A 20,119-nucleotide genomic window follows, 5' to 3' on the forward strand; every position below is an offset into this window, starting at 1 on the left:
TTGTGCCCTGTTTATCAAAAGTGTTGGAAAAACTTGTCAATAATCAACTGACTGGCTTTCTTGAGGTTTATAGTATTCTCTCTGGTATGCAATCTGGTTTCCCCTCAGGTTATGGATGTGTCACTACAACCTTAAAGGTCTTCAATTATGTCACGATTGCCCTTGATTCTCAGCAATGTTGTGCTGATATTTTTATTGACTTGGCCAAGGCTTTTGATACGGTAGACCATTCCATTTGTGTTGGCTGGCTAAGGAGTATTGGTGTCTCTGAGGAGTCTTTGGCCTGGTTTGCTAACTACCTCTCTCAGAGTGCAGTGTATAAAGTCAGAACATCTGCTGTCTTAGCCACCAAGGGTGTACCCCAAGGCTCGATCCTAGGCCCCACGCTTTTCTCAATTTACATCAACAACATAGCTCAGGCAGTAGGACGCTCTCTTATCCATTTATATGCAGATGATACAGTCTTATACTCAGCTGATTTTGTGTTAAACGCTCTACAACAAAGCTTTCTTAGTGTCCAACAAGCTTTCTCTACCCTTAATCTTATTCTGAACAGCTCCAAAACAAAGGTCATGTAGTTTGGTAAGAAGAATGCCCACAGGTGTGATTACTACCTACAAGAACTTGGGAGTATGGCTAGGTGGTACACTGTCCTTCTCTCAGCACATATCAAAGCTGCAGACTAAAGTTATATCTACAATTGGTTTCCTCTTTCACCCCAGCTGCCAAACTAACCCTGATTCTGATGACCATCCTACCAATGCTAGATTACGGAGACATAATTTATAGATCAGCAGGTAAGAGTGCTCTCGAGCGGCTAGATGTTCTTTACCATTCGGCCTTCAGATTTGCTGCCACCAACGCTCCTTATAGGACACAACACTGCACTCTATGCTCCTCTGTAAACTGGTCATCTCTGTAAACCCGCCACAATACCCACTGGTTGATGTTTATTTATAAACCCTTTTAGGCCTCACTCCCCCTATCTGAGATATCTACTGCAGCCCTCATCCTCCACATACAACACCCGTTCTGCCAGTCACATTCTGTTAAAAGTCCCCAAAGCACACACTTCCCTGCGTCGCTCGTCTTTTCAATTCGCTGCAGCAAGCGACTGGAACGAGCTGCAACAAACTCTCAAACTGGACAGTTTTATCTCCATCGCTTCTTTCAAAGACTCAATAATGGACACTGTTACTGGCAGTTGTGGCTTGTATTGTTGTCTCTACCTTCTTGCCCTTTGTGCTGCTGTCTGTGCCCAATAATGTTTTCCATGTTTTGTGCTGCTACCATGTTGTGTTGCTACTATGTTGTTGTCATGTTGTGTTGCTACCATGCTGTGTTGTCATGTGTTGTTGCCTTGCTATGATGTTGTCTTAGGTTTCTCTTTATGTAGTGTTGTGGTGTCTCTCATGTCGTGATGTGCGTTTTGTCCTATATTGCTATATATACAGTGGGGGAAAAAAGTATTTTGTCAGCCACCAATTGTTCAAGTGGTAAATAAGTATTTGGCCACCTACAAACAAGCAAGATTTCTGGCTCTTACAGACCTGTAACTTCTTCTTTAAGAGGCTCCTCTGTCCTCCACTCGTTACCTGTATTAATGGCACCTGTTTGAACTTGTTTGAACCAGAAACAAAATTGTAGACCTGCACCAGGCTGGGAAGACTGAATCTGCAATATGTAAGTAGCTTGGTTTGAAGAAATCAACTGTGGGAGCAATTATTAGGAAATGGAAGACATACAAGACATGGAAGACATACAAAACCACTGATAATCTCCCTCGATCTCACCCCGTGGGGTCAAAATGATCACAAGAACCGTGAGCAAAAATCCAAGAACCATAGAGAGCTGGGACCAAAGTAACAAAGCCTACCATCAGTAACACACTAAGCCACCAGGGACTCAAATCCTGCAGTGCCAGACGTGTCCCCCTGCTTAAGCCAGTACATGTCCAGGCCCGTCTGAAGTTTGCTAGTGAGCATTTAGATGATCCATGAGAAGATTAGGAGAATGTCATATGGTCAGATGAAACCAAAATAGAACTTTTTGGTAAAAACTCAACTCGTCGTGTTTGGAGGACAAAGAATGCTGAGCTGCATCCAAAGAACACCATACCTACTGTGAAGCATGGGGGTGGAAACATCATGCTTTGGGGCTGTTTTTCTGCAAAGGGACCAGGACGACTGATTCGTGTAAAGGAAAGAATGAATGGGGCCATGTATCGTGAGATTTTGAGTGAAAACCTCCTTCCATCAGCAAGGGCATTGAAGATGAAACGTGGCTGGGTCTTTCAGCATGACAATGATCCCAAACACACAGCCCGGGCAACGAAGGAGTGGCTTCGTAAGAAGCATTTCAAGGTCCTGGAGTGGCCTAGCCATTCTCCAGATCTCAACCCCATAGAAAATCTTTGGAGGGAGTTGAAAGTCCGTGCTGCCCAGCAAAACATCACTGCTCTAGAGGAGATCTGCATGGAGGAATGGGCCAAAATACCAGCAACAGTGTGTGAAAACCTTGTGAAGACTTACAGAAAACGTTTGACCTCTGTCATTGCCAACAAAGGGTATATAACAAAGTATTGAGATAAACTTTTGTTATTGACCAAATACTTATTTTCCACCATAATTTGCAAGTAAATTCATTAAAAATCCTACAATGTGATTTTCTGGATTTTTTTTCTCATTTTGTCTGTCATAGTTGAAGTGTCCCTATGATGACAATTACAGGCCTCTCTCATCTGTTTAAGTGGGAGAACTTGCACAATTGGTGGCTGACTAAATACTTTTTCCCCCCACTGTGTGTATATATATATGGTGACTGTGGCAGCCTACACAGCTCATCAAACCTCACCACATCCACACACACACACAAGTTCCAACCGGGTTGACACTTTAAAGGCCGTACCGTTGGCACCCTCGCCATGTCTTAAGGACTGTGTTGACAGAGAGGGGAGATCACAGACATGTATTTCTTCTAATAAATAAAAGGAGCTCATTAATCAGCATACGACTGATGGCCATATCCAGCCATAAAGAACTGGAGCAAGGAGATGCTGGGCTTTGATAACGCCCGCCCACGCAAGACCCACGCCTAATTAGCCTTCAGGAGCTGGGAGATGTGAGGTCCATCATAGAACAGTTAGTGTCTGCGCTATCATGAAATGTGAAGGAAGAGAGGGGGGCCTATATTGGATGTACAGTGGCAAGATAAAGTATGTGAACCCTTTGGAAATACCTGGATTTCTGCATAAATTAATCATACATTTGATCTGATCTTCATCTAGGTCACAACAATAGACAAACACTGCTCTCCTGAGGTCATGCCACAGCATCTCAATTTGGTTGAGGTCAGGATTCTGACTGGGCCCCTCCAGAAGGCGTATTTTGTTGTTGATTTACTTCTGTGTTTTGGGTCGTTGTCCTGCTGCATCACACAACTTCTGTTGAACTTCAATTGGCAGACACATAGCCTGACATTCTCCTGCAAAATATCTTGATAAACTTGGGAATTAATTTTTCCATCGATGATAGCAAAGCAACCCCAAACCATCATGCTTTACTTTACAGTTGGGATGAGGTTTTGAAGTACAGTGGGGCAAAAAAGTATTTAGTCAGCCACCAATTGTGCAAGTTCTCCCACTTAAAAAGATGAGGCCTGTAATTTTCATCATAGGTACACTTCTAATATGACAGACAAAATGAGAGAAAAAATATCCAGAAAATCACATTGTAGGATTTTTTATGAATTTATTTGCAAATTATGGTGGAAAATAAGTATTTGGTCAATAACAAAAGTTTATATAAAATACTTTGTTATATACCCTTTGTTGAAAATGACAGAGGTCAAACGTTTTCTGTAAGTCTTCACAAGGTTTTCACACACTGTTGCTGGTATTTTGGCCCATTCCTCCATGCATATCTCCTCTAGAGCAGTGATGTTTTGGGGCTGTTGCTGGGCAACACAGACTTTCTACTCCCTCCAAAGATGTTCTATGGGGTTGAGATCTGGAGACTGGCTAGGCCACTCCAGGACCTTGAATTGCTTCTTACGAAGCCACTCCTTCATTGCCCGGGTAGTGTGTTTGGGATCATTGTCATGCTGAAAGACCCGGTCACGTTTCATCTTCAATGCCCTTGCAGATGGAAGGAGGTTTTCACTCAAAATCTCACGATACATGGCCCCATTCATTCTTTCCTTTACATGGATCAGTCGTCCTTGTCCCTTTGCAGAAAAACAGCCCCAAAGCATGATGTTTCCACCCCCATGCCTCACAGTAGGTATGGTGGTCTTTGGATGCAACTCAGCATTCTTTGTCCTCCAAACACGACGAGTTGAGTTTTTACCAAAAAGTTATATTTTGGTTTCATCTGACCATATGACATTCTCCCAATCTTCTTCTGAATCATCCAAATGCTCTCTAGCAAACTTCAGATGGGCCTGGACATGTACTGGCTTAAGCAGGGGGACACGTCTGGCACTGCAGGATTTGAGTCCCTGGCGGCGTAGGGTGTTACTGATGGTAGGCTCTGTTACTTTGGTCCCAGCTCTCTGCAGGTCATTCACTAGGTCCCCCCGTGTGGTTCTGGGATTTTTGCTCACCGTTCTTGTGATCATTTTGACTCCACGGGGTGAGATCTTGCGTGGAGCCACCAGATCAAGGGAGATTATCAGTGGTCTTGTATATCTTCCATTTCCTAATAATTGCTCCCACAGTTGATTTCTTCAAACCAAGCTGCTTACCTATTGCAGATTCAGTCTTCCCAGCCTGGTGCAGGTCTACAATTTTGTTTCTGGTGTCCTTTGACAGCTCTTTGGTCTTGGCCATAGTGGAGTTTGGAGTGTGACTGTTTGAGGTTGTGGACAAGTGTCTTTTATACTGATAACAAGTTCAAACAGGTGCCATTAATACAGGTAACGAGTGGAGGACAAGAGGAGCCTCTTAAAGAAGAAGTTACAGGTCTGTGAGAGCCAGAAATCTTGCTTGTTTGTAGGTGACCAAATACTTATTTTCCACCATAATTTGCAAATAAATTAATAAAAAATCCTACAATGTGATTTTCTGGATTTTTTTCCCTCATTTTGTCTGTCATAGTTGACGTGTACCTATGATGAAAATTACAGGCCTCTCTCATCTTTTTAAGTGGGAGAACTTGCACAATTGGTGGCTGACTAAATACTTTTTTGCCGCACTGTAGGTGATCTGTGCCTTTTTTCTCCACACATAGTGTTGTGTGCTCCTTCCAAACAACTCAACTGTAGTTTAATCTGTTCACAGAATATTTAGCTAGTAGCGCTGTGGAACATCCAGGTGCACTTTTGCAAACTTCAGACATGCAGCAATATTTTTTGGGGGACAGCAGTGGCTTCTTCTGTGGTGTCCTCCCATGAACACCATTCTTGTTTAGTGTTATAGATATCATAGACTCGTCAACAGAGATGTTAGTATGTTCCAGAGATTTCTGTAAGTCTTTAGCTGACACTTTAGGATTCTCCTTAACCTGATTGAGCATTGTGTGCTATGCTCTTCCAGTCATCTTTGCAGGACGACCACTAATAGGGAGAGTAGCGTCACTGTTGAACTTTCTCCATTCATAGACAATTTGTCATGCCATTGTTAGTTTCTTATTTTCAGTGAAGCTAAACCAAGTTTAATTCCTCCCAAAGGGTCGATACAGCTGTAATTCAGACATTTCGCACAATCACTGATATTTAACCCTTTCTCCTAGGCTGAGTCTCCTCCTACTCATCTGTACAAACATCGTTCTTTATTGCCAGGCAGGACACTAGTGATACAGGCCATGAACTTCTATTTCTCCCTGAAGTTAACCTGACCTCAACCCCCCTTCGTCACTAATCCATGGCTCTCTCCCCTTATCAATGCCGGCCACATGTAATCACTTCCCTGCACTCAACACATTCCAAGCTTAGTTGCACACACTATATACCTTCCTCCTATAACCCTTTATATTCTGGTGTAAGCCCTCTAAACCTTAGCACTCCATCAGTGACATGAATAAGTATATTTTCATATTCTCAGATCCTAACACCATGGACTGATGAACATCAAGGCTTTTAGAGATACTTTTGTAACCCTTTCCAGCTTTATTCTTAATCGTAGGTCTTCTGAGATCTCTTTTGATCGAGGCATGGTTCACATTAGGCAATGCTTCTTGTGAATAGCAAACTCAAATTTTGTGATTTTTTTATAGGGCGAGGCAGTTATAACCAACATCTCCAATCTCATCTCATTGATTGGACTCCAGGTTAGCTGACTCCTGACTTCAATTAGCTTTTGGATAAGTCATTAGGCTGTTTAAATTGTATATTCAATATAGACAAGAAAAATACAATAATCTGTATGTTATTAGTTTAAGCACACTATTGTTTGTCTGTTGTTGTGACTTAGATGAAGATCAGATCAAATTTGATGACCAATTTATGCAGAAATCCAGGTAATTCCAAAGGGTTGACATACCTTTTCTTGCCACTGTAGCTATTATTTTCTTCTCTGTTCTCTTTTTTTCTCTCAAAATGCAACCTCTCTGAGAGAGATGACATGCACTGATGTTATAAAGCTTCGACCTCTCACAGAGACAGATGACATGTTATAAAGCTTCGACCTCTCTGAGAGAGATGACATGTTATGTTATAAAGCTTCGACCTCTCTGAGAGAGATGACATGTTATGTTGTAAAGCTTCGAGCTCTCACAGAGACAGATGACATGTTATAAAGCTTCGACCTCTCTGAGATGACATGTTATGTTGAAAAGCTTCGAGCTCTCATAGAGACAGATGACATGTTATGTTATAAAGCTTCGACCTCTCTGAGAGAGATGACATGTATTGATGTTATAAAGCTTCAACCTCTCACAGAGACAGATGACATGTTATGTTGTAAAGCTTCGACCTCTCACAGAGACAGATGACATGTTATGTTATAAAGCTTCGACCTCTCACAGAGACAGATGACATGTTATGTTATAAAGCTTCAACCTCTCACAGAGACAGATGACATGTTATGTTGTAAAGCTTCGACCTCTCTGAGAGAGATGACATGTTATGTTATAAAGCTTCAACCTCTCACAGAGACAGATGACATGTTATGTTGTAAAGCTTCGACCTCTCTGAGAGAGATGACATGTTATGTTATAAAGCTTCAACCTCTCACAGAGACAGATGACATGTTATGTTGTAAAGCTTCAACCTCTCACAGAGACAGATGACATGTTATGTTGTAAAGCTTCGACCTCTCACAGAGACAGATGACATGTTATGTTATAAAACCTCGACCTCTCACAGAGACAGATGACATGTTATGATGTTGTAAAGCTTCAACCTCTCACAGAGAGAAATGGACTGGCATCTGATATTGTACAGGGGGGTGCTGTAGCTGTATTTGGACAATCTTTGAGAAAAAAATGTGATTATGGGTGTAAAAAGAGGAAACAATATCGAAGATGTTCCCTGTACACTATGTAGAAATTAAGTTGACATTAACCAGGTCACTTCTCTCCTCCCCTATATCTGAAATGCTTTATGAGGCGAGGAGGATGCCTACCTCCCGGGAATTATTTGTTTTACATTGTATCCTCTCCTTTCCTCCCCAAGGAGGCCATTTTGCGCTATTGTGTAAGTACAGCATTGCCTCAATGCATGATGGGATTATATGTTGTGCATATTCAGCTATCTTTCCCAGTGATTTATACGAGGGCCTTGGAGGGGTGTATACTGGTGTCATTGTTTGAAGGTTAACTGCACTATATTGGTACACTGTGACTTCCCAAATCATATATTATTAGCAGCATTGGGATACAGAGGATCCTCCTCCTCTATTGAAGGGACTGCCATGTCCTACAGCCATGTCCTCAAACAGTTAATATTAAGTGATAATAATTGAACACTGTACAGTATATCCACAAAGATACTGTAGGAATGCTAACAGCCTTTGTTGCATTAGTAATATTGTATTCTCTGCATTCTCCGTGAAGATGAAGTCTGTGTGAGTTAGTTTCAGTAACTATTTGATGTAGTGTCTCAGCATTGACTTCATTACATTATGTATTCATTAGTAGAGTATATTTGTATCTGCCTAGTCATCACAGGTGCTGTTCTGTAAGTCTGCTACAGATAAATTATTTTCCTAATTCTTTTGAAAATATTTGATTCCCTGCTGCTTTGGCTTTTGTTTTGCAAATTGTCATTGCATTATTTACACTGTATCATCATACAGAATGTCTTTAAGTTTTAGAATTTAGTTTTGATTTCTTTCAAAGCTTTCCAATCTACCGCAAATAAGTATGTCTGTCTGCTTGTGCGCGTACACAGACACATGCCTGCAGGTTCGTGCGCATAGACACACACACGATCAACTTGTTTTTTTCTCTCTGTCTTTGTTTCCAGACCTCCACCACCACAGTGAACATAGTGGTGACTGATGTAAATGATAACGACCCTAAGTTTGACCTGACTCTGCCCAGGAACCTCACTGTCCAGGAGGAGAAGGCCAACGTGTTTGTGGGTCAAGTCACGGTAAGCATATGTAATGGGTTAAAGATGCACACAGTGTAGTAAGTAGTATGTTGTTAGAGTTCACCTTGAGCATGAATACAACATTTAAAAAATAACATTCATTTCACCTGCCATTTCCTGGTATTTCCTTTCTTTCCACATTCCTGTCTGGCACGGCTTTTCTGAGCAGGTATTTTTGTATCTTCACCAACCCCAGCTACTCCAAAAGTCCCACCGGTGTCCACAGCAACGCATGTGGCATAACTTCAACACGGCCGGTCTCGATTGGCTGATCTTTCACCCAAAGTGATGCCCCTTTTGACTGGTTCAGTTCAGCAAGGGTTTTTCTAATTACTGTTTTAGATTAATTGGACTGGGAAATAATCAGAGAATAATTCTTCCAGAGTTTTTGTGTGAGCGTGCGTGGTGGCGCGATTCAAGGACCACAGCGCAGCGTTTGTTTTGTTACCTCCTTGTCTTGCCTTGATTAGGTGGACTTAGGGACATGTTCTAATTGACTAGAATACAATGCCTTGATGAAAGATCCAAATATATTTTTTAATTGAGATCAAAATTATTACTTTGCCCTAGTAATGTCAGAACTTTGGTTTGAGCTGTGCACCGATAGTGGTAGCACATGAAGAGATAATGGGCAATTCCCCCACTTTTCAATCTCCAGCCAGAGCTCTAAAATGCGACCAAATATTTTGCTGAGCGACTTGGAGTTTTATTTTGGGAGCAACGGGCGACCGATCCACCCCCCAAAAGAATAGAAAAAAGTCCATGCATAACAGTATTTCTCCGCAAAACTCTTCTCTACATTGTTTAAACAAGACAGGCTGAAGCCCCGCCCCCTGTCACTCAACGGGCGGGCAGCACACAGACAGTTCCTCTACGCTGTGCCTGTTTCTCTCAGAATTCACTCGACAGATTCTTCCAAAGCAACAACGATACTGTTTTCCACATTTAAAAAAAAATGAATCCAAGTTTCATTTATCATAATATTAGTTTGTGTATCTCACTCTTTGCAAAACGCGAGTTAGTTCGTCTAAGGAAGTTGGCATGTGCCTAAAGCTAATCGCTAATGCTAATCGCTAACTAGCTAGCTGGCTAGTTAAAGGCCCTTTAGCTAAATGCACTAGCTAGGGCAAAGCAAACATTAGCTCTAATACAGGTTGCTACCAGTGGCGGTGTATATCAGAATGTGGCATTGCTTTTTAACACATGTAGACACTGGTATGGTACTGGATATTATGAAAATGAGGTTCAACAGTGCCAGAATTTCACATTAATTGTAAGAGTGGTTTGGATGCTTTATTTACAAATGTATCATATGCTTATCATTTAATAAACATTTATACAAAAAATGTCTGGAAAAAGCTAAAGAAAATATTTCATGAAGTGTATTTAAAGTACAATAGAGAAGACAATGAAGTGATAATATAGAGAAGTGATTATTGCTATATCTATAGTTTGTCCCTTTATCTGAGTATAAATCTAGCAATTAAAACAAGCTGTCAATGATCCATTGTTACCTCTTCATTTAATTACTTATAATGGGATACATGGATTGTTAATTACCCAAAGTACACTGATGGATGGATGGGCCAGCTAACTTTGTTAATGTGGCCTCTCTTGTGAGGGCCCTGCTGGACTGCAATCAAGTGGAAACTCTTACTTGTCCACCTTGTTGCACGTTTAGTTGTGTTTGGATCATGGGGTTAGTGTCCATTCCGAGAAACTGTAACAACAAATGCTCAAAACAATAAATATATATATACAATTTGTCTAGTCAAGACCATGTTGCATCCAGACCAAGAAGAAATACAAACTTCCATAATTGTTTTCTTCATTAATTTAATCTATTGAATGATTACTGTTCTGCTGAGGGATATGATAGGTAGTTCATACTCCTACTGAATTGTGATGACGATTCACACATTTGTTAATGTTGGAAAGGAGATAAGGGTAATTCCAACATCCTTTATGGAAACTGAAGCTCCTCAATTTGAGTTACTATGTTTGTTTCATCCTGATGACACACATTCACCAACCCAAGAACACCAAGACTTGTCTCTCACTTTGAAGTTCCCACATCTCTCTTATTGATTTAAGTGTATTTTGAGTTACTCCCATAGACCACATTATGGCACAGAGATTGATAGAGTACATGTATCAACAGAATACAAAACACATTCATTGGTGCATTTGTAATACTAATAAAACGTCTACATGTGGTATTGAAGTCCAGCCATTGAGTTCCACAACTTCCACAACAAATCCATCTGCTGTAATCAGGGACTGACTCAGTCCTGGGACACCAAGTGAGAGGACTCTAGTTACAATCAATGAAAATCAGTCATTTACCAGGAAGAAAATGGATCCTGCAATACTGGTTAGAGTTGAATAATGAAAATCGGCAGTACTTCTCAACTTGAAGTCTAGTCTTCACATATGACTCATATCTCAATACTATCTTGAATGGCAGTCCCTTTTTATGTGGGTCTGTAAACATCACTCAACTCTATCCACCATAAAATGGCATTGAAGTGCAGTACTTGACCCTTAAGCTGATGGCAGATGACACTTATGCATGGGTGTTGCACTGCATACTGTATTATTTAAGTATATTGCATGGCGTGGGATTTTGACAATTAAGCCCTTTGTCAGATGAACTCATGGATACAATTTATGTAGTTGTGAAATTTGAAGGTAGTTTTGTGAGCCATTGCTAACTAGCGTTAGTGCAGTGACTGGAAGACTCCCGAAACAGCATGTGTTCATGTCTTGTATTATCACCAGGTGAATGGTAATGGAAAGGAAGTAATCAAGATATAAAAATGCATAGATTTGGTAGATGACCATCTTACAGTTATAACTGAAGAGGAAGTGTAAACTCTAACGTAGCCTATCTGCTAGAAAGGTAACTCTAAACACATTTCTGCTAGTTTAGCTGGTTACAAACTGTAATCAACTTTTATTTTTAGAGATATTTTCGCACATCCTTGTTTGAAGACCCCTGCCTTACACGCCTTAGGGTTAGCATTAAGATACTTAAACAATCTGAATTTTATGGCGCCGTCTGAGAAATTATGCACACTCTAGAATGCCCTTCGAGCCAATTAGAAATGAGTAGAATTAGCAACCAAAGTGTTTGACTAGCAACCAGGCAAATTGGACTAATGACTGGTATGTTTTTGTTGGAACTGTTGGAACTACTTCATAACTGTTGTTATTGCCGTGCATTATTGAGAAATAGTGCACACTCTAGAATGCCCTTCAAGCCAATCAGAAACGAGTATTCAACATTTCTTTCTTAGAACTGCATCATACCTGTTCTGATTTTCCAATGTCCCAGACAGTTCAAAATCAAATCAAATCACATTTTATTTGTCACATACACATGGTTAGCAGATGTTAATGCAAGTGTAGCGAAATGCTTGTGTGTTTAGTTCCGACAATGCAGTAATAACCAACGAGTACTCTAACCTAACAATACCACAACTACTACCTTATACACACAGGTGTAAAGGGATAAAGAATATGTACATAAAGATATATGATTGAGTGATGGTATAGAACGGCATAGGCAAGATGCAGTAGATGGTATCGAGTACAATATATACATATGCGATGAGTAATGTAGGGTATGTAAACACAAAAGTGGCATAGTTTAAAGTGGCTAGTGATACATGTATTACATAAAGATGGTAAGATGCAGTAGATGATATAGAGTACAGTATATACATATGAGATGAGTACTGTAGGGTGTGTAAACATTATATTAAGTGGCATTGTTTAAAGTGGCTTGTGATACATTTTTTACATCAATTTCCATCAATGTCCATTATTAAAGTGAGCTGGAGTTGAGTCAGTATGTTGGCAGCAGCTACTCAATGCTAGTGGAGGCTGTTTAACAGTCTGATGGCCTTGAAATATAAGCTTTTTTTCAGTCTCTCGGTCCCTGCTTTGATGCACCTGTACTGACCTCGCCTTCTGGATGATAGCGGGGTGAACAGGCAGTGGCTCGGGTGGTTGTTGGCCTTGATGATCTTTATGGCCTTCCTGTGACATCGGGTGGTGTAGGTGTCCTGGAGGGCAGGTAGTTTGCCCCCGGTGATGCATTGTGCAGACCTCACTACCCTCTGGAGAGCCTTACGGTTGTGGGCGGAGCAGTTGCCGTACCAGGCGGTGATATAGCCCGACAGGATACTCTCGATTGTGCATCTGTAGAAGTTTGTGAGTGCTTTTGGTGACAAGCCAAATTTCTTCAGCCTCCTGAGGTTGAAGAGGCGCTGCTGCACCTTCTTCACAATGCTGTCTGTGTGGGTGGACCAATTCAGTTTGTCTGTGATGTGTACGCCGAGGAACTTAAAACATGCTAACCTCTCCACTACTGTCCCATCGATGTGGATAGGGGGGTGCTCTCTCTGCTGTTTCCTGAAGTCCACAATCATCTCCTTTGTTTTGTTGACGTTGAGTGTGAGGAAATGTATCACTAGCCACTTTAAACAATGCCACTTAATATAATGTTTACATACCCCTACATTACTCATCGCATATGTATATACTGTACTCTATATCATCTACTGCATCTTGCCATCTTTATGTAATACATGTATCACTAGCCATTTTAAACTATGCCACTTTTATGTTTACATACCCTACATTACTCATCCCATATGTATATACTGTACTCGATACCATCTACTGCATCTTGCCTATGCTGTTCTGTACCATCACTCATTCGTTGTTTATTACTACATTGTCGGAACTAGAAGCACAAGCATTTCGCTACACTCACATTAACATCTGCTAACCATGTGTATATGACAAATAAAATTGGATATGATTTGATAACGTAATGATGTGACGATAATTACATTGTTAGTTTCTTTGTCATTCACAAGCATGCATACTGTATGTAGGCCTACCTTTTTGTATCAGGTATTAGCCAAAAGGTATTTATGCATCCACATAGTGTAGATTCTATACTTATCCACACTCACCTAGCATGCACAAAAGTGAAGTTTCCACACTAGCCGAGTCATAGCAGTTTTTTCATGTGGCAGATCTAAGGCTGCGTTTGCACAGGCAGCCCAATTCTGATCTTTTTGGTGTTTTGACAAATCAGATCAGCTCCTTTGCCCATAATTGTGCAAAATATCAGAAATTGACTGCCTGTGTAAACGCAGCCTAATGCACTTTTAATGGATCTGAGAGACAATGAATGCTCGGCTACCTTAAGTTCATAAAAAACAGCCGGTAATCAGCCCTGCGGTGCTAAAGTGAGCTTGTGTGTGTTTCTAGTCAATGACAGGCTGTTAAAATATTCCTAATTATTAATTCATACATTTAGTATGTATTAAAGGAATTAAGCCTGTGAGCCGTGAGGTTCATAATGATGTCAACTCATTGCACAGTAATGTTTGCACATTTCAATTGACATGTTGTTCTTCTGTTTTCTAAAGGCTTAATGCCAGGGCTCAATCTTTAGCCTTGGCTTTGAGCATCTATCTGGCTTTCTGTGTAATACAAAATTAGGGTAAAGCACCCTTACTCCACCTAAACCCTCTCCCTTTTTAATTTCCCTTTTTAACTCTCTGTGCTACTCTGTCCTTTCATAGCCGAGATCAAGAACTCAGTCAGGAGCAGGGTCAGATTTCAATGCCTTCCCCACCTCTCTCGCTCTCTATTTCTCTCACTCCCTCTCTCTCTTTCCTTGTTACCATGATTACAACAGAAAGGAATTAGTGCCTGCTCTTTACACACAAAAATCATGCAGTCAGGTTCTCACACACACACACACACACACACACACACACACACACACACACACACACACACACACACACACACACACACACACACACACACACACACACACACACACACACACACACACACAAGATAGCACACACGCTAGCATACTCATGAGCTGGCATATTCATGAGGGATTTAGAATTTGTTAATCAACTAACTTTCTGTCTACCCTGAAGGATCCTCAAAATGTACCCTGTTCCGGGGTTTTTCAACCTTTCCTTCTTTTTTGCTGAATAAAGAATGAAGTGTTCGTTTCTGGAATGTGATTTAGCATTCAAGGAATTCCCTTTGTTGAAAATCAGACTTTTACGGAAGAGGCTTCTGGCCTTTTGAACTTGCTGATGATTAGTCATGAGTCTGTGACAGAGACACTAATCTCAATGTGAAGAGAAAATGAGATTGAAATGAACACTGGGTTTGAATGAGAACCATGTCAGTTAAGTAATTTTTAGATGTACAGTACTAATTTTGAGGTGAGTGCGTTTTAACTGTGACTATATGTATTCATGATAGAGCACAACCCCTTGTACCTTACTGCTTAAGTATTTCCATTATTTGCCTGTTTCTCTTCCTCACTCCACAAATTGAATCTACTATGTTATCCTCCTCCACTGCAGGCCACAGATCCAGATGCAGGGGCTAATGGTCTGGTGCGCTACAAGATAGTCAACCACCCAGGTCTTTTCACCATCACTGAGAACGGCAGCATATCCACCGTGGTGCCTCTGGACCGAGAGGTCAGGAGTCAGTATGACCTCATAGTGGAGGCCTCAGACGGAGCGGTGGACCCCCGCAGGACCACCTTCACCCTCTCTGTCCAGGTGACAGACATCGATGACAACAGCCCAGAGTTTTCCCAGAAGACCTACGTGGTCAATGTTCCAGAGAACAGCCCTGTGGGTACCGTGGTCCTGCGCCTCAGTGTAAGTGTGTGTTTGTGTGTGCGTGTGCACATGTCTTCGTGTGCCTCCTACAGCTACACTGAGTATTTGTGTGATTAATGAGCATTGTGGTTCTGATACTCAGTGTAAGTGTGGATGTGGGGGAGGGGGATCTGTGGTTTCTCTCCCTCTCTCTGCCAGGCCTTGCACAGAACAGTAACGGCTTCAAACAGCTTGACTATTAAATGCCCCCTTTAACATAATTTAACGTCAAAGCGTCTACAGCTATCAGGCGATTTGGCCTCCTTTTCAACTGCCATAAGCTTCCAGGCTCTTTAGTGTTTCACACACACAATGGAGGGTAAAACACTTATATTTTACTATCTGAGGAGTCTGGTCTGTAAGAACTCTCTGGGTGTCTTAAGTCTCAAATGGAGTAAGACTAAAAGCCCGTTTCTCATCAAAGCTCTGAATCAGGCTTAAGGGGTAACAAAAAAAAAATCCCTCTCTTGACAAACGATAATGTAATGCTTGATAAACCCTGAGCGCCTTGGAACTTGATGGAAGGTGTCTCAGGTAGATTCGACACTGTCAAGTAGGGCTGCACGATTTGGACAAAATGTATAATTGTGCTTTTTTTTAACGGATATTGCGATTATGAATTGCGATTTTCAATTGCGACCCAGGCAATTAAAGTTTCACACAAACCCAGAGCAATGTTTTATCCTGTGTGATCTTCTGGCCTATGATGTTTCCAAGCACCGACCTTTCAGTTGAAACATCTCATCAATATAGTGTACTGTCAAACTAATTTAGGGCCCGGCTGTTCTACTTCCAAATGTATGTTGTAGTCAAGTAATAATCAACATGTGTGAGCTCTGTTTCAACTTCTCCCTTAATTTTGCTATACAGTGTTGGGATTGTGACTTGGGAGACATATGTATGAGATGGAATCTTGTAACTCCTGTCCAGCTTGTTAATCATCTTCTTGACGCCATCTTTGTTGACTCTGCAAATAGGAATCATGTCTTTGGCTATGTGATATATTCTTATTTGTCTGCGGGATGTTTTTCGTTAGCACTAGCAGCACTCAGCCCTTCCTCTCCTCACCAGCATCTAACTGCACCCTCTAAGCGGGGACGCTTGTGAATGGCCAGCATGTGCATGCAATGCAAATGTGATTGGTCAGCATCCTCTATGCATGTAGGGAGTGAATGAACGGAGTCTAGCGGATCTCATTGTAGGAGGGCCGTAGTCTAGTTTTTGTTGTATTAACTGAGCGTCAAATAGATAATCGCAGCCTCTTGCGATATGAATATTGACCTATCATTATCGCAATTTCAATCTGAATTTGATTAATCGTGCAGCCCTACTGTCAAGCATATCCTCTTGTAGTGTGTGCTGAGGAAGAGAACCATGGGAATACCCAAGCGAGCACCAAAGCAAAGCCGGGGCATAGGGGAAGTAATTGTAGACCTATTCTGAGTGACATATTACTCAACTCACAAGGGAATAATGCAAGGGAGGGGGGAGTGGATGAGTGACTGACACCTGCAACCGTGACAACACTAATCTCCCAAGAAAAACGAACAACATCTTCAGCCAGAACAGAAGCAGACAGGGATGGGGATGGTAGTGGGAGTGACACCTGTCTGTAAAGAAGGCCCAGTGACAGACAGCCATTGCAGGCAGATGAATCTCTGATCCCCGCCTCTCTCCTCTGGAGGGATTATATGTGTTCTCTTTTCTATTTATTTATACATGTATTTTATCTTTTTATTTTGTTGTATATTGTTACTTCCGTCACATCTCCACATCAAAGCCTTCCACCTGAAAGATTCTCACTCCCACAGATCGCATTGACTTTTTATTCTCAGGTGTCGGTTGGATATCTTTTCTAATCAGGATTTTGGTTGCTGTGTTTGTGTGTGTGTGTGTTTGTGTACATGCATTTCTATAATCATATTTCTCTGCCGCTAGCATAACTCCTCCTTTGATCTTAATAATTTTACTTATAAAGGGCCAACTAAACAATTTCCTTTGGATTCATTTGATCAGTGCCTGTATTAATTGTATTACATTTCTACATAGTAGAAGCACTTTACACTGTTTAAACAAATTAGCATTCACTGAATATAGCCAACACCTATACCATTTCTAATTTCATTGCGACTTCAGTCCCTCCATCCAAACTGTATGTCAGAAAGTGCTGTGTCTGTCTGTCTGTCTGTCTGTCTGTCTGTCTGTCTGTCTGTCTGTCTGTCTGTCTGTCTGTCTGTCTGTCTGTCTGTCTGTCTCTCATCCCTCTCTCTCCCTCTGTCACAGGCGGTGGATGCAGACCTGTTCTCTAACATAACATACCGTATCAAATCTGCGGAGGCCAGGAAGCTTTTCTCAGTGAACCCGATCTCGGGCGAGCTGTTGGTCCTGCAGACGCTGGACTTTGAGGACCTGGCTAGTATGGGCATGGGGACCAACTATACCTTCCAGGTGGAGGCCGTGGACCAGGCAGGGACAATGCCCCCCGGCGAGGCCACAGTCACTGTTCGGATCACGGTAAGACCAGCTGAAGCTCTGTATTCACTGTGTATTCACTCCCCCCTCCCACTGTGTGACCCACTGCAGTTCGCCTACAGAGTAAACAGGTCTATGGACTATGTTGTTAACAGGGGCCTACACTACATCCTTAAGCACCTCGATAACCCATAGACATATGCAAAGATATTGTTTGTGGACTTTATCTCTGCGTTCAATACCCATAACTGCTACAATACAAACTCTCCCAGCTGAACGTGTCCAGCTCCATCTGTCAGTGGATCACTGACTTCCTGACCAACAGGACGCAACATGTGAAGCTGGGAAAACACCTTTCGGACTCTTTATCCCTTGAGATTGATGGCTCAGCTGTTACTGTAGCATTGCTGAATCATTCAAATTCCTGGGGACCATCATCTCCCACAACCTCAAGTGGGAGGTCAACATCACAGCGGTCACCAATAAGGCACACCAGCGGATGTACTACTTGCCGCAGCTAAAAACAAAATTGAACATCTCCCATTCAATCTTGATCCTGTTTTACCCATCAATCGTTGAGTCAATCCTCACCTCCTCCATCACCATCTTGTTTGGGTCTGCCCCTGCCCCTGCAAGGGTAAACTGCAATGCATTGTCCTGTCTACAGAGAGGGTCATCGGCTCAGGATGCCCCTTCCAACCCCGGTCACTCCCTCCTCCAAAAATTCACCTCTGGCAGGCGGTTCAGGTCAAAACCTCCCATCACCTGAATAGTGGCCCTCACCAACTGGCCATCTGGCCTATAGAGACTAAAGGAATATGCACTCTATGCTGCACACGCATCAAGACATCTCTGAACTGTACACAAAATAACTGCACTATAATGCATTGCACTCTGTCCATTTCTCTGCATTTAGACACACTGAGTATACCAAACATTAGGAACACCTTCCTAATATTGAGTTGCGCCTCCGTCAGTTTGTACATTTGCTGTATATCAACTGTATAAACACTGTATATTAGCTCATTCTGTTATAGCTATACTCACTCTACCTTGTTGTGTATAATGTATGTAAACTTTGTTTAAACTACGTTGTCTGTCTCTAAATGTGTCTATCACTAGCAGCACCATATCACCTTCTACAATTCTGAGTATGTGTACATTTACTTGGTGAAAAACATTGTCCCTGTTACTTCACTCTCACTTGTTTCCACTCATGGTGGTGACAAGTAGGCTAGTGCTTGAAGAATAAACGAGTTATAGCCCTCATCAAGGAAAAAGCACTTGTTGCTTTACATTTCGCAATAGTATGTACCATCATAGTCCCTAAGGACCATCAGTGATGGTGAAGGATCCATAGAACCAGCACTGTATAAGTGATAGTCATAGTCGGCATACCGCTTTATTCACTGTGTGTCTCCTGCTCTGCAGTTACTGAGGAAGGTGTGCTGGAGTTAGTAAACTCCTTTGATTAGGATGAATAAACACTTTATGTTTCCAAATCCTTTCACCTCATGGTCTCCAGGCAGAAGTAGTACTGGCAAAAGGCAACAAAGCAATACTGTTTCAGTGCCAGGATCAGTAGTTACAGTTATCTTTAGACGAGATATAGGTCGTTATCAATCAAATGTCACACTACGGTGCAGAGCGTTCAATTTGACGTACGTGCCATTTTCAAGTGATTGTTAAATAAGTGATGTGAAGTCTAAGGGCAGCAGGCAGAGTGGCTCTGGATATGTGCTCAGCCTTGGATCAGCCATAACAAAGACACAATCAGGACTGCAATTCAAAAGTCTCTTAGCTGGCCTATCTGAATGCGGTGATCATTAAATTGAGTTCACAGTATATAATGACATAATACCATGACTGCTATTCATGTAGAGCTAAAGTACTTTGCCCGTTAAATTACACGATCAATTGATGCTTACTGATCATTAAAAGCATGTAGTTACTTGCTGCATAACTCTGATGATAGAGCTAAATATGCGCAATGTTTTTGCAAGGAATAATCGGTGATTTATAGTTCTGACTATGCTCTTCAAGAGGTGATGTGATCAGCCACCAATTGTGCAAGTTCTCACACTTAAAAAGATGAGAGAGGCCTGTAATTTTCATCATAGGTACACTTCAACTATGACAGACAAAATGAGAAAGAAAATCCAGAAAATCGCATTGTAGGATTTTTAATGAATTTATTTTCAAATTATGGTGGAAAATAAGTATTTGGTCACCTACAAACAAGCAAGATTTCTGGCTCTCACAGACCTGTAACGTCTTCTTTAAGAGGCTCCTTTGTCCTCCACTCGTTACCTGTATTAATGGCACCTGTTTGAACTTGTTATCAGTATAAAAGACACCTGTCCACAACCTCAAACAGTCACACTCCAAAC

The 20,119-nt window shown here is 41.6% G+C and overlaps 1 protein-coding gene across 2 annotated transcripts in view; it reads left to right on the forward strand.

Moving 5' to 3' along the window:
* LOC118369714 (protocadherin-15-like) overlaps positions 1-20,119 on the forward strand; it is a 269,223-nt gene that overhangs the window by 151,148 nt on the left and 97,956 nt on the right. For both annotated transcript variants that reach the window (XM_052498598.1, XM_035754342.2), the window contains exons 19-21: positions 8,404-8,532; positions 14,952-15,257; positions 17,541-17,771. In XM_052498598.1, coding sequence (XP_052354558.1) covers positions 8,404-8,532; positions 14,952-15,257; positions 17,541-17,771 — 666 coding nt within the window. The remainder of the gene's footprint in view (positions 1-8,403; positions 8,533-14,951; positions 15,258-17,540; positions 17,772-20,119) is intronic.

Source organism: Oncorhynchus keta, chromosome 36 (genome assembly GCF_023373465.1).
Source record: "Oncorhynchus keta strain PuntledgeMale-10-30-2019 chromosome 36, Oket_V2, whole genome shotgun sequence".
In the NCBI taxonomy this organism is placed as follows: domain Eukaryota; kingdom Metazoa; phylum Chordata; class Actinopteri; order Salmoniformes; family Salmonidae; genus Oncorhynchus; species Oncorhynchus keta.